At 37.7% G+C, this 15,248-nt stretch overlaps 1 protein-coding gene across 1 annotated transcript; it reads left to right on the forward strand.

The window, feature by feature from the left end:
* On the forward strand, positions 2,331-14,153 carry LOC109826436 (short-chain dehydrogenase reductase 3a-like). The gene is made up of 5 exons (XM_020393468.1): positions 2,331-2,448; positions 3,449-3,460; positions 3,809-3,842; positions 4,314-4,459; positions 14,110-14,153. Exons 1-5 carry the CDS (start codon positions 2,331-2,333, stop codon positions 14,151-14,153), a joined length of 354 nt encoding a protein of 117 aa, XP_020249057.1.

Here is a 15,248-nt window from a genome sequence, read left to right on the forward strand (position 1 = left end):
GGAGGCAAAGGGTAGAGCCCAGTGCGGCCCACTTCATGCTCTCCTATAAATACCCATGCTAGGGTATTTTTTTGGAGGATGCGGGGAAAACACAGAGAAAAAAAAGAGTTTTTCAGTTGCAAAAAAAAGAGTTTAGGAGAATTAGATCTGAGGGAAAACTTAGATCTTAAGGAGAGTTTTTTACAAGAGAGATGTCAATTTCTTCTTGGGTAAAAATCAAATCTTCTTCTTTGAGACGAGCTTGTGGATTGTACAAGTCGTCGGTGTTCTCCTTCATAGTGAAATCTCCCCTCACCCCCTCCCATAGACGTAGGCAAGTTTGCCGAACCACGTAAATCTCGTGTCTTTACTGTTTTTTGGGTGTTGGCTATTGCTTGCAGGTTCACTCGACAAGTCAGTCCTAGAATTGATGAGAGGAAGATTGTATATTTCACTTTGTTAAGATATTTCGCTTTCTATTCTTGTTTCCTTTGTGAAACAAGAATATAGAGGTTGACTTGAGCTTTTGTGAAAATAAAAGTCAGGGCTTTCTCTCAGGTTATATCGCTTCCGCAACGTGAAGGCATGACTCTGCGCTCAACAAGTTAAGCTTGATTTACAAGTGCTATACAACCTGAAATGTTGGGTGTTGATGTCAGTTATCAAATAGTGGGTTTATGTTAGAGTTATGAGAATGATTAGGATCCTCAAACTCCTTTAGATGACTGGTTCCAGAGTCTGGTGTTCTTTCTTGCACATGAAAAACTCATGAGAGGGCGGAATTGGGTTCTTCGGTTGTTCCTTCGATGATCAAGTCAGTATTTGTATCTTGAGTGGGAAAATTCGGGATAAATTGTATAAGTGGTTATTCAAAGTTGCCAAAAACTAGAAGAAGTTATCTCGTGCAGCGTAGTTCTCTTTTATAGCAGATCAGAGGGGTATGAAAGTAACTTCGACTGAGTCCAATCAGGCTGCTAAGTCAGCAAATACCTTCCAGATGTCGGCCGTAGAAGAAAGTGAGTCATCTGGTCATTTAATGAGGGAATGGCAGCAAGTGCTTGGAGCTGATTGGGTCTAATGAGTCAAAAAGACTATGGAGGCTAGAGTAATGATGATTTTGTCAAAGCAGTTAATGAGAGAGTAGTCGGTTAGTGAGGGGTTTGAGGTAATTGTCTCCTCTCTTTTTGTTTGGTCAAGAGTCGAGAAGCACTACCTTTTGACTCGGCTATACAAGTTGTCAGCTGACACAATAGCTCGAGTGAGGGTAGCTCGTAGGGTCGATCGGGTATGGTGGCCGACAAGTACTGCATTTTAACTCGAATACGCAAATTGTCGGTCCATGGGATCGGCCGAGTGTGGTGGGCGACATGTACCGTCTTTTGACTCAGGTACGCAAGTTGTTAGCCCATAGGGTCAACCATGGGAGTAGTTTTGAGTCGTCTTGTCCTCAATTCGTCTGATTAGGCAAAGGGTGAAACACGTGTTGGTTTCTTTAGGGAGATTAGCACTTGTTGATTTTTTTATGCTATAACATTGGGTTACTAGATTTTGTTTAAGGAAATGATGGGTATCTAGATAGGATCCAATATACTTGTTTTGATGAGTTAATCTGTTATGCATATCCCATGAAGATATTAAATTCTCGTCGACAGGTGGTTTTGAAAATTCTTTTTTTATATATTTTCTTATAAAATAAAATATTTTGGTGTTTCATAATGATTTTTATTTATGTTCATGGGGATTGCAATTTTAGGCATGAGCAAATAGGTAATTTGTCCTGATCAGTAAAATTGCCTAAAATAAATCGATACTGGAGAGGAATGAATGTAAGGTAATATTATTCATGAATATTTAACCACATATTACGAAAGAGTTTTTATGAATAGTTGGTCGGATAGAGATTTGATTGTTAAATTAAAATTATTAATTTAATTAATAATTGGTTCTCGATATGGGGCCCAATTTATCTCACTAATATCAATAAAAGAGGTTTATATACAATATAATTCTATTTCTATCCTTAATTGTTATGGAAAGAATATTCTATCTTTAAATGTTATGGATAGAGTTTTAAGTGATTGAGAATTGTTTTGAAATTAAAATCTATAAGGCAAGTCCAATCTTATATATAAGGTTCTTATATAGCCTTATGAAGGCCAAGAAATAAAGAAATAGAAATTTGAGAACCTATCTCTCAGTATAGCTACTCTTCAGTGACGGGTGGATTTTAGTTGGAGGTTTTTTTCTCTTGAGTAAGCTATTTTCAAATTGATCTTAGGACAGATTTTAGAAGATGTTCAGAAAACGTTTCAAGTATTCTTCTAAATATTAATTAATTTCGATTAATCTACATGATATGCAAATTCCGCTGTGTTGTATGTCATGTTTCCAATAGGGCCCTCCAAAGTGGCCTTCAGGCTGGGGGAGTTCTATTACTGGATGGCTCGTGGGCATCGATAAATGCATTAGGTAGGTCGAGATACATGCACATCATGGAGGCGTGTCTCCGTCCTGGCAGAGCCCCTCCAAAGCTCAAATTAGTCGACTATCGCTAAAAATTTGTCGAACTACGATGTAAAAAAAAGGCTTTGAACTTATAAATCAGTGAATAGGAGAATATTCTGTGACAAGGCGATGAAATTCCCACAAAGAGTCTAGTATTGAGCGGTGATAGGGCGTCTACTGTTAAGGATCTTGCATGGGTTGTGGGTTGCATTTGTTTTAGATGGAGTGATGGGATGTATTAGGACCTAGTTTCAAATAAATGTGAAGAGTTGGGTGCGTTTGACAACTCGATCTTCAGAATGGAGTGAGGTTCTTATTTTGAGAAAAAAACACGTTTGTGTGGAATTAGGCCGCGATTGGCCCGGTTTTTCTAAGGTTAAATTTGACATTAAGGGTGTGTTTGGCAACAAGTTAAAATCGGGTCATGACTGAACCCGGTCCAATTTTAATTTAATTTCTTGTTTGTCAAAATTTCAAGCCAGAACTGGCTTAATTTTTTTAGCCTAAATAGTGTCACTAAGCCAATTTTCTTTTGGACCAAGGACGGTCCGGTCTTAAAAAAACGGGTTTAGTACAAAACTGAGTCAGGACTGGTCTTGGCTTAATTTTGATCACTTTGCCAAACACACCTTTAAATGCGTTTTGTTTTGAACAACCTTCTCTTTGATCCAAAATAAAAACACTTTTGTTTAAAACAGGTGAAGGATTAGTCCGGACGCACCTTTACGGTTCTGATTGATAAACACGAAGGTATGAGGTGTCACGTAGACTTAAAAAAGATGCGAGGGTCTAATCTGATAAAAACACACAACACTTTTAAAATAGAGAGCGACGGTATTCCAGGGATACAGGCGAAAGGCTGATCTGTAGGCCTTTATTAAATTTTTTTAATTTTCAATTAAAACATGCTTAGATGTCGAAAAAAGCTACACTCTAAGATGATGGGGCTCAAATGTCAAAAAAGTGTTCTCAGATCCAAAGTTTAAACAACCGTAGAAAGAAAGAAAAAGAACTTTGTGGACCCACACCGATATGTGACAAAAGTTTAATCATTTTCTTGATCTCCATATATACGTGTGCATTGTGCATTATGTTACTCAACTCTCATGTGGAGATAATCCTTGAATCACCCAAACACCAAGAGACTATGTCCGAGCTAAGTTACCGTCCCCCTCTCCAAGTCAATATATAGATCGATCATGTCTCTGTGATTTTCTAATAGTATGTAAACTTGATTAATTTGTCAGTTTGAAGGGCAAGGTGGCCATCATCACCGGCGGCGCCAGCGATCGCGAGGCATCGGCCAGACGTCGTTCGCTGCCGAACGGCGCCACTGTTGTCATCGCGGACATCCAAATGTACCTGGGCTCGCAGTCGCGGCAGTCAATCGGGTCACACGAAGAGTTAGCCTACGTCAATTGTGACGTGACAGCTTGAGAAACAGGTGGAGGATACGCTAGGCTATCCCGGGCGGCCTACGGTCGCCTCGACGTCATGGTACAGCCGCGGCTGCTGGGCTCCCGCAGACGCCATCGCGACCTGGAGATCCGCGACTGAACAGGATCATGGCGGCAAACGGTAGCGCCGGCGGCGGCATCAAGCATGAGGCAACGGCCATGACGACCCAGGCGTGCGCGGGTCATCGTGTGCACCGCCAGTGTGGGCGGGCCCAACACGCTGGCATGGCCGGGCAGCCCTACACTGCTTCTAAGCACGCGCTGTTGTGGCTTGTTCGGTCCGCGGCGGGTGGTACGGGCCTCCGGAGGTACTAGTCAACTGTGTATCCCCTAATGGTTATGGGTACGCGTTGCCTGCGGCGGCTAATGGAGTTGTCCGCAGGCGGTGGAAGACGCAACTTGCGCCCTGGCGAATTTGAAGGGGGTGGCCCTGAAAGCGAGCCATATCGCCGAGGCCGCGTTGTTTCTGGCGTCAGAACGGTCGGAGTTCATCAGCGGACATGACCTCGTTGTTGATGGTGCAAAGACCACGTTCGATTCGAGTGGGTCAAAAATGAAACGGAACTAATTAAGGGTGGTTTTTATTCAATTAAGTGACATGCACACACTTACGGCAGGGTGCAATTTGCGAAGAGTTTGAATTTATCGTGTGTTATATGCTAATGCAATAAACTGTAATAACGCATCTTCCAGAACTTTCAATGTTGGCTCTCTGCCCAAGTCAACTCCGCACCTCAAAGGAAAGAAATAATTTATTTTTTTTAAATATTAAGATAACTATTTATTTGCATGCATGTGCTGCGTAAATCCTAATTAATTTAATTTCTTGCTGCTTCATCATCCAGCAAGTCAAATATGAGATATCATCACTTGCGTGATCATGTATAAAACAAGCTGTATAATATTCACCGTTTATATATCGTGTGACTGGATCGGGGACATGATATCTTAATTTCTTGTTAGGAAATATCAGATACGCTCTGATTCCCGTTGTTGGGGATTCAAGCTACCAAACGTTGGTACAACTGCTTCTTAGCTATTCGACCCACACCGATATTATCTAATTCAGAGGTTTCTTAAGTTTGTGCTTAACCTATAACTAGTAAATGATGACTTTGTTATAACAGGTTGTTACGCATGACACTGATATGTGAGATATGGTGGTTGGTCTTAGTTATCGGAAATTAAAATTCCCTGGGTGTATGTCATAAGCGCATGATATGCGTAGCACAAGACCACATTTGGATTCTCTAGGACGAGTCACCTAAGAGATAGAGAATTCAAATTGTTACGTGGTCCCTTGGACTTGATGATATTGTCATTTTTGATTTGATAATTTACTATGCTTTGATATGATGGTTAAGCTTGCTTTACAAGTGTTATACAACCTGAAATATTGGGTGTTGATGTCAATTATCAAATAGTGGGTTTATGTTAGAGTTATGAGAATGATTAGGATCCTCAAACTCCTTCAGATGACTGGTTCCAGAGCACGATGTTCTTTCCTACACATGAAAAACTCGTGAGAGGGTGGATGGGTTCTTTGGTTATTCCTCCGATGATCAAATCAGTATTTTGATCTTGAGTGGGAAAATTAGGGATAAATTGTATAAGTGGTTATTCAAAGTTGCCAAAAACTAGAAGAAGTTATCCCGTGCAGCGTAGTTCTCTTTTATAGCAGATCAGAGGGGTATGAAGGTAACTTCGGTCGAGTCCCATCTGGCTGCTTAGTCAGCAGATACCTTTCAAATGTCGGCCATGGAAGAAAGTGAGTCATTTGGTCATTTAATGTGGGAATGGCAGTAGGTGCTTGGAGCTGACTAGGTCCGATGGGTCATAAAGATTATGAGGTTTAGAGTAATGATGATTTTTTCAGAGTAATTAATGAGAGAGTAGTCGGCTAGTGAGCGGTTCGAGGTAACTGCCTCCTCTCTTTTTATTTGGTCAAGGGTCGAGAAGCACCGCCTTTTGACTCAGCTATGCAAGTTGTCGACTGATATATTAGGTCGAGGGCGGGTTGCTGGTAGGGTCGATCGGGTGTGGTGGCCGGCAAGTACTGCCTTTTAACTCGGTTACGCAAATTGTCGGCCCATAGGATTGGTCGAGTGTGGTGGCTGACAGGTACCGTTTTTTGACTCAGGTACGCAAGTTGTCGACCCATAGGGTCAGCCATGTGAGTAGTTTTGAGTCGTCTTGGCCTCAATTCGTCTGATTAGGCTGTTAGCCTTCTTGTTTTGATAATAATTTATAAACAATTTATATCTAATATTGTTTGTCTAGTGTTTGTGTTTTATATTTATTCTAGGCAAACAATATATTAGAGGATGGATGGAATTGCGCTTCAATGATCATATCCAATGGAGGTTGGCGGAATTGTGGAGTGAAGCCATACAATTCAAGTTGAAAATCCAAGTTCAAGCTTCATCCGTAAGATTACCAAGAAGAGCATATTGAAGATCAAGATCATAGCTTGGGTAATTTAGTTTTAGGTTTATATTATGTGTGTTAGTACTTTAAGCTCAATCATATACACACATACACGTTTTTAGTTTCGTATATATATAGTTATATGTATACATATATGTTTTGGTTTGATAGTTTTTAAGTTTTAATATGAAACAATTGAATATAATTAGAAAACATATTTTTGTTTCGTACTTACATGCATATATATGATTTCATCAATATCAATTTTATTTAGTTCAATGAAATCATATTTTAGTGCATTATATGTGTATTTTGATAAAATACTATATTCATTGTTTATAAACTTCATAACAATATTTTACATCTTTCTTCAAGTCTATAAAATTATTTTGTATTGTCTCAAAACATGGTTAAGCTAAAATATCAAAACTCATATGTTCACATTTTCATGTTTTGGACTATTTTGTAAAATAATGATATTTTTCATTTGGGAGGTTTTTTTTTAAAACCAGTCTTTGTAGCATGTTTATTGTCATGTCTATAATCATTCCCCAAAGTTTTATATTTTTTGGAATTTATTTGATATTTTTAAACAGTGTTTTAAAATTAGAAAATTAACTTTCAAACCTGTTTTCTCATATGTCAGTTTACGGTCGACTGCCACGGTCGACCGCGTCTTTGTTTTTAACATGCGGAGCCAATAGCAACTTTGGCAGTCAACCACCATGATCGACCGTCAGCTTGAAAATTCCTACGGTTGACCGTCACGGTCAACCGTCAAAGTTTCTGGAATTTTCTGAGCCTCGAAAGTGGCTTGCGGTCGACCGCGAGATTTTCATGGTCGATCGCCGTTCACTCCAACGGTCATTTTGTACAGAATCTGATTTTCGATTCTGTTGGTTTTTTGGTCATTTCTGTTGGGTTTTTGGCTGAGGTTTTGGGAGGCTATAAATACCCCATTGATCTCAGTTCTCATAGCAATCCAAGAAGTTTTTAAACAAGAGTTTAAGTTTGTTTAGTGTTTGTTTAAAAGAGTTTTGTTTGTGAAGAAGTTTTACACAAGTGGAGGAGATCATCGATATTCCTTAGGCTTCATTTTAATCCATCTCTCCATCTTGTTTTTCAGAGAAGAATTTCTAAACTCAATACTAGCTTTGTATTAATTCTTTGTTTTTTATCATTTTCATTAAGCTAGTATTTTCAATTGAGTTTAGTTGATTTGATTTCACTCATTATTTACACACACCCACTTGAGCATATTGTATTTGCATACATTATATATTTGGGTTGGTGAGAGTTGTAACAATTGGGTGTGAGCTTTCATTGTGTTCTCATCCATATTAGAGAACAATCATTTATTGTATTTGTGTTTATTGTGAGATTCACTTTGTAATATACTTGTACACCAAGAGAAGTATGTGGCGAGAGTCGGGGATCGTCCCAAGAGGAGTGGCGTCAGTTGACGAACCTAGGAAGAGGTTGTATCCGAGCACTTGAGGGAGACACGTCTAGGTCTAACACTTAAGAGGGTGTAGAGTGGGATTGTAAGAGTGGTGATTGTAAAGTTTTCGGTTAGCTAGAATACCGAGTGTGAGGTGTAAACGTTGTTCGGGTAAGCGTAGAAAACCCGGTTGTGTTAGTGGATTTCTCCTCGGGAGTGGGGAGCGGAGACGTAGGATGGAAGGTCCGAACTCCGTTAGTGGATTTCTCCTCGGGAGTGGGGAGCGGAGACGTAGGATGGAAGGTCCGAACTCCGTGATCATTTGATTGTGTTTGTGTGTGCTTTGGCGTTCATTTATATTTGTGCTCAATTATCATATCGTCATTGTCTCATTAGTTAGTTTGTCCACTTCTTTGTTTACATTATTTACCATTATGTTGTTTATATATTCTTGCTCATGTATTTGTAATATCCCATTGCTAGGATATATTCATTAGTTCATATTGCCTATCCTAGCTCATGTATCTTGTTGTATTTTATACTTGCTAGGATAACTTGTTAATTAGTTTTAATTGACATAAAATCAGATTAGATTAGCATAAGACCCTAATCACCCCCCCTAGGGTCTAACAATTGGTATCAGAGCTTGGTGCTCTTTGATTTAAGGACTAATCGCCTTGAGTTAAAAATCCAAGTTATCGTTTTTGTGCTAATCTAGTTATGATTGCATTTGTCTTGCTTGTATATATTCACATGTATATCATGAATATAAATGTATTTCGTTTAGGCTATAATCCAAATATTGCTCCAAAATATAGAATTTTCCCTTATGCTCAATGGTGCTCTAAATTTAAAATATTTGTTGAATCTAGAAATATTGACTTATGGGAAGTTATTGATTGTGCTTATATTGTGCCCACATTGGAGAAATCCAAGTGGAGTAATCATGATAAAAAAATGTTTACAATGAACAAGTTAATGTTAGAACTCTTACATAATGCTTTTGAACAATGTATTTCTAACGAACTTGCTCATTTTGATAGTGCTTACACGATTTGGAAACTTTTTGAAGCACATCAAGGAGATTTGGAGGAGATTCGACGTGTTGTGGTGGAATCGACTTCAAGTAATAGTGGAGCATCATGCACACGGCCACAAGAGGATAACTCTTGTGTAGTAAGTGATTCCAATTCTGAAAATGATTTATCTATTGATGAACTCGCTTGTGCATATGAGAGATTGTCTCATGCCTATACAAAATTGCAAAATAATTTTATAGATATAAAAAGCAAGCATGTAGATTTGAAATCCGATCATGAGATACTAGTTTCCAAATTTGATGTCATTGCAATGTAGATTTGAAATCCGATCATGAGATACTAGTTTCCAAATTTGATGTCATTGCAAAAGAAAATACTATGCTTAAAGAGAACAATGACACATGAGATACTAGTTTCCAAATTTGATGTCATTGCAAAAGAAAATACTATGCTTAAAGAGAACAATGACATGTTAATTTTGGGAAATGAAAAATTGACCTTATCCATATGTAGCTTATCTCATGCTGAAGATAATGTCATGTTAGAAGTAGAAACTATTAGAAATGAGCTTAATTCTTTTAGAAATGATCATGTTTTATCTACTTCTATTTCCAATACATGTATGCAAAATGATGAGTTGAGTCAAGTTAAACATCGCATATCTTGTTTAGATTCAACCTTGAAAACATGTATAGTAAATCATGATAAGCTTATGAACATGTGTGCTAAGTCTCATGCTACTACACCTAAATATATCACACATCATGCACACATGTATAGCAAAATTCACAAGTGTTCCATTTGCGGCCGAAAAGGCCATTTAGCTAATTTTTGCTATGATGCACACAAGCCTAAGAATGTTAATGCTCCTTGTGCATCTCATGTAGCTTCATCATCATGTGCACTTACACATTCACATGCTCATTCTCACAAAGTTCATCATAAGCATGCTAGTGTGTTCAAGTGTGATCATTGTGGTCATTTTGGTCATTTAGCCAAGTATTGTTTTGATTTAAAAAGAAAATCTTATTTGCCAAATATTTCTAGTAGACCACATGTTTTTAAATATGATGTTTGTGATAGATATGGCCACTTAGGAAAGTTTTATTTTAATAATGTTTCACATTTGCAAAATAATCCTAAAAGATCATCTATGTTTGCAAATGTTTCCCGTGCACGAGCTAATGGTCCACAAAAATAAATGGATCTCTTTCATTGCACAAACTGCAATCGGAAGGGTCATTCGAGTGATTATTGTTTTGACCGTGTTAGTGCACCACATGTGTCCAAACGGGTTCATAACCCTAGGACTTTGAGCTTAAATAATAGGAGTCATGACCCTAAACATTTTGGTACCAAGAATACTTGGGTACCAAAATAAATTTGATTTTAAACCAATAACTTTAGTGATTTTTATTTTTCTTTGTCTTGGTTTTGAAAATTATGCTTTGAAATCTTTGAATATGAAAACAATTTTCTTTGATTAATTATTTTGTTTTCATGACTATTAGTTTCGATTTTAAATGAGAGGTTTGTGTTTATATAACCATCCGGGTTTATTGGGTGTTTATTCCCAAATCTTGTTTACCGGGTGCTAAAAATATTTATATGGGTTGATACTAACTCAAGAGCTAGATATAGTTGTCTCTCTTGATTTTTGAAAATCAATGATGATTTAGCTTTATACTTTTAAAGATGATTTTTTCCATAGTTCATGATTCTTGTATGTCTTGTAATCTTATTTTTGAACTATGAAAATTTTGTTTTGATTTGTTCTTTTGAATTCATTATATAGCACAAAAAATTTCAAATATGCTTTATAATGTATTCTATGAGTAGTTTGATCAAGTCCTACAAAGAAAGTTTTTTTATTGATCAAACATTATTTTTGAATTTACACTTTGATTTATGATTTTATTTGGTTGATTTGAAAACTTTTTACGTGATTCTCATGTTCTATCTTTTGATTTCATAAATCTATTTTTATACACTATGTTTTTAAAATTGTGTAATGAGACACTTCTTTCATATTAACATATTTATATGTGTTCTCATTATCTTTTTTGTATGTGAGTTATGTTTAGCATGTTTTTAATCTATGTTTTCTCACATATGTATGCCTTAGCATTCATTTCATACATTCATGAGGTATTTTGATAGTGTTGGACCCTAGAGGAGGGGTGATTAGGGTCTTAAGGCTATAATTGTGTAATAAAATAAGTCAAGCAACACACCACAACAATGAACAACTAAAGTAAAGGAGATAGAGTTAGGAATCGTTATCCAAGTGACGCGCAATGTGTTAACGAGGTTCGGCCCGCTGATCTACGTCCCCACTCCCCACTCTCGAGGAGAATCCACTACACAACCCGGTTTGGAAGCCAGAACTTCTTCTACACAACGATCTCCATAAGATCTCATAACTACACAGTTGATCACCACAAGATCTAACTCCCACATAGTTGATCTCCACAAGATCAAGCTCATAACAGTAGTAATGATGTAAAAAATCTATCTTTATAATGTTCCTATGGCAAGGAGAAAGATTACACTAAAGCTGGGATGTAAACTTGAAGATAGAGAACAGATTTTAAAAGTTTAGGGCTCTTTTGAAAACAGTAAAACAAGTTTGCAGGATATTTCAAAAATAGACAAGAGCACTTGAAAGAAGAGGGGTATGAGAGTTTAAATAGGAAAAAGATCAGCTGCTAAAACCCATACCCAGATCCCCTAAAACCCGTAAGAAATGATCACGCAAATCTGTACTGAAAAGTTCTGTTGGATTAAGCGGCGGTCGACCGTGAAAATCTCGCGGTCGACCGCGAGCCACTTTCGAGGCTCAGAAAATTTCCAGAGACGGGGGGGGGGGGGGGGGGAGCCACTTTCGAGGCTCAGAAAATTTCCAGAGACTTTTGCGGTCGACCGTGACGGTCGACCGTGGGAATTTTCGAACTGACGATCAATCGTGATGGTCGACCGCGAAAGTTTATGCTGCCCACTCAGAAAAAGACACAGGCACGGTCGACCATGACGGTCGACCGCGAACTGATACATGCAGACACTGTTTTTAAAACCTATTTTTGACTCTTTAAAAATCTGTAAAAATATTTAAATAACTACCAAAAATTGTGTAACTTTGTAAATTATTTTTAACACTAAAAACAAATTATTTAGAAAGGGAATTTTGTGAATAGGTCCTCATACTTGTGAAAAATAATATTTTATCAAAACGCTCAAAAATATAAGTATGAAAACGTGTGTGTAATATCCCAATAGTTTCAAATAAAATCTATAACTACTTGCCTACATTTTAGCACTAGAGAGAAAAAAAACTAGCTAATATCCTCACATAGAATTACAATTCTTTGAGTCTTGATATAGTTTGAGTTGATGAAGCTTTGACTTGATTGTATTGTTCTTGATTAGCATTTGCTTCATCACTATGCCTCATCCTCCTTTGGATATCATCGTTGTAGCTCATATTCCATCCAATCCTCCATATGTGGTACTAACAAGCTTGATATATATATACTATATAATATATATTATATATATATATATATATATATATATATATATATATATATAACTAATATATATATATATATATAGGGTAGAGTGAGTGAGTATGAGTGGATGAGGGAAAGTGGATGGGGTATGCTTGGTAACCAACACAAATTGTTGTGCTTGGTAGGCTGAGTGGGTCACATCCCTAGTCGCACTCGAGCTGAGCCCATGCGGTGGAATTGTGAAGTTCCCAACATTTGAGAGTGCGAGTGCGAGGGAGATTGACACCTCACTACCAAGCACAACTTTTTGCTGCCTTGGTACCAAGCATACCCATTTCTCTCTCTCTCTCTCTCCTCTCTCTTATATATATATATATTATATATAAATATATACAAATAGGAGTGGGGGGTGAGGTAGAGTAGGGTAGTAGTAGGGTATATAAGGGGTGATAGGTAGTGATTAGGGGTATATAATATATATATATTATATATATATATATTAACTACAATATCACTCAACAAGCAATTAGTACCGATAATGGTGGTTGTAAAACATCATCAAAATATAAGGGCTAACAATCTCCCCCTTTTTGATAATGACAACCAACCATTATATAGGAGCAAAATAAATATAGCTTATAGATAGTAGCTCCTCTATCTATGAGCTCACCGTAACTATGTGCAACAAATGAGGAGATTTCTCTCCCCCTTTGTCACCATCAAAATGGGGTAAAGGAAATGGTAATAAAAAATACATATGAAATACAACTAACCAAGCAAGCAAATAGAACTTTTATATAGTATATAAACCCAAACCATTTCTTATGCGACAAAAATCGTCTTCACTAAGAGGCTTGGTAAAGATGTCCGCTAATTGAGATTTAGTGTCAATATAAACAATGGATACATCTTGCCTCGCTACATGATTGCGTAAGAAATGATGGCGCACATCAATATGCTTGGTCCTAGAATGCAAAACAGAATTTTTTAAAATATTTATAGCACTAGTGTTATCACAAAAGATTTTTATATTTTGATAATTCAAATCATAGTTGTTTTCGTCGAAAGTTGTTTTTGTCATGGAATTCATTATATCTTCAGTCGATTACAATAAATTCAAAAAGAGATAGCATTTTTATAAGACTTCTTTTACACAACAAAATAAAAATTACAACTCTTGGGAAACAAACGCAGGATCGTTATTTGGATCACTGCTTGCGTGGGATCTTTGCCTGTGCCGGGGGTGCGTTAGCCCGTGGACCACCAAATCACAGATTCTGATCGAATCGTGAGGGGTTTATGATTCTGACTTTGTTTATCGAAGTGAGAACTTGAAACGATATCTTATCAAGGTGAGATAGTCGTTCTTCTTGAAATCAAGTCAAAGCCTGAATATCAAGGAGTTACAGAAGCTCGAGTACTCTGCCCTCTCTGCTCTGAAATCAGCCTGTGGATGCTCTCTGATCAGCCTCCTCCATAAAAATGGCCTTCGGGGGATATTTATAACCTCCAAGAACAGTTGGCGAAAACAAGGCTCGCGAGACAGCATTTGCTGTCTCGGCTGTCGAGACAGTTCGGCCCGCGAGACAGTAAACGCTGTCTCGGAAACAGTAACTGTCAGGCAGTTTTCGTTTTAACTGCCTTCCCACGTTTCAAACTCCGTTATTTTAGCAGTTATCCCCCTGATTCTCGCCCACGACGTTTCCCACGTTCTTGAATAGTTAGTGGTCACGTGTAGGGCAGTTACAAAGGCGGTTTTAACCATCTGAAAGCTATCTCACGTGCGAGACAGTAAATTCTGTCTCGCACGGCGAGACAGTGAAAACTGTCTCGCGTGGGCGAGACAGTAAAAGTCTGTCTCGCCCGCGAGACAGTAAAGACTGTCTCGCCCAGCGAGACAGTCAAGTCTGTCTCGCGTGCGAGACAGTAAAGACTGTCTCGCGTGTGAGACAGTTTATACTTGTGTTCTTTTTGACATTTTGGATGACTTTCTTTTGAGATGTGTTTGGATATCTCTCAGCATTTTTTGACGCCTACAATAGTCAACTAAACTTTGTTTCATCCATAAAACTTAGGCACAATATAAGCCGGCGGTAATGTATTCCGCTTCCGTAGTAGACAAAGCAACACAATTTTATTTTTTAGAAGCCCAAGAGACAAGAGAATTACCCAAGAATTGACATGTACCACTCGTACTCTTGCGATCTACCTTACATCCGACAAAGTCGGCATCACAAAAACCTTAAAGATCAAAAGAGGTGCTTTTTGGATAAAATAAACCAAGATCAATTGTTCCATTGGCATATTTAATAATTCTTTTAACCGCAATTAAATGAGATGTTTTAGGAGAAGCTTGAAAACGTGCACATGCACACACACTAAACATGATATCGGGTCTACTAGCGGTGAGATAAAGAAGACTACCTATCATACCTCGGTATAGTTTTTGGTCCACATCATCACCACAATCATCCGCATCAAGCTTGACACTTGTACTCATGGGAGTTGGTGCATGCTTAGAGTTCTCCAAATTGAATTTCTTCACTAATTATCTAGCATACTTGCTTTGAGAAATGAATATCTCATCATTAGTTTGCTTGACTTGGAGCCCGAGAAAGAATATGAACTCTCCCATCATACTCATCTCAAAGTGATTTTGCATAACTTTAGAAAAATCTTTGTATAGAGATTCATTAGTAGCACCGAAAATGATATCATCAACATATATTTGAACTAAAATAAAATCATTTTTCCTTTTTCTCACAAAAAGAGTATTATTAATTTTTCCTTTAGAAAAACCATTTTTAAGAAGAAAACTAGAGAGGCGAGCATACCAAGCTCTAGGAGCTTGTTTCAACCCATATAAAGCTTTTGAACCCGGTAAACATGA

This window comes from Asparagus officinalis, chromosome 10, assembly GCF_001876935.1.
Source record: "Asparagus officinalis chromosome 10, Aspof.V1, whole genome shotgun sequence".
Taxonomy (NCBI): Eukaryota; Viridiplantae; Streptophyta; class Magnoliopsida; order Asparagales; family Asparagaceae; genus Asparagus; species Asparagus officinalis.

Coding starts and splice junctions, on each gene's coding strand:
- LOC109826436 (XM_020393468.1), top strand. CDS start 2,331: ATGATATGCAAATTCCGCTGTGTTGTATGTCATGTTTCCAATAGGGCC. Junction 3,843..4,313: donor GTCATCGCGGACATCCAAAT/GTACCTGGGCTC, acceptor CGGCTAATGGAG/TTGTCCGCAGGCGGTGGAAG. Junction 4,460..14,109: donor ACATGACCTCGTTGTTGATG/GTGCAAAGACCA, acceptor GCAGTTACAAAG/GCGGTTTTAACCATCTGAAA.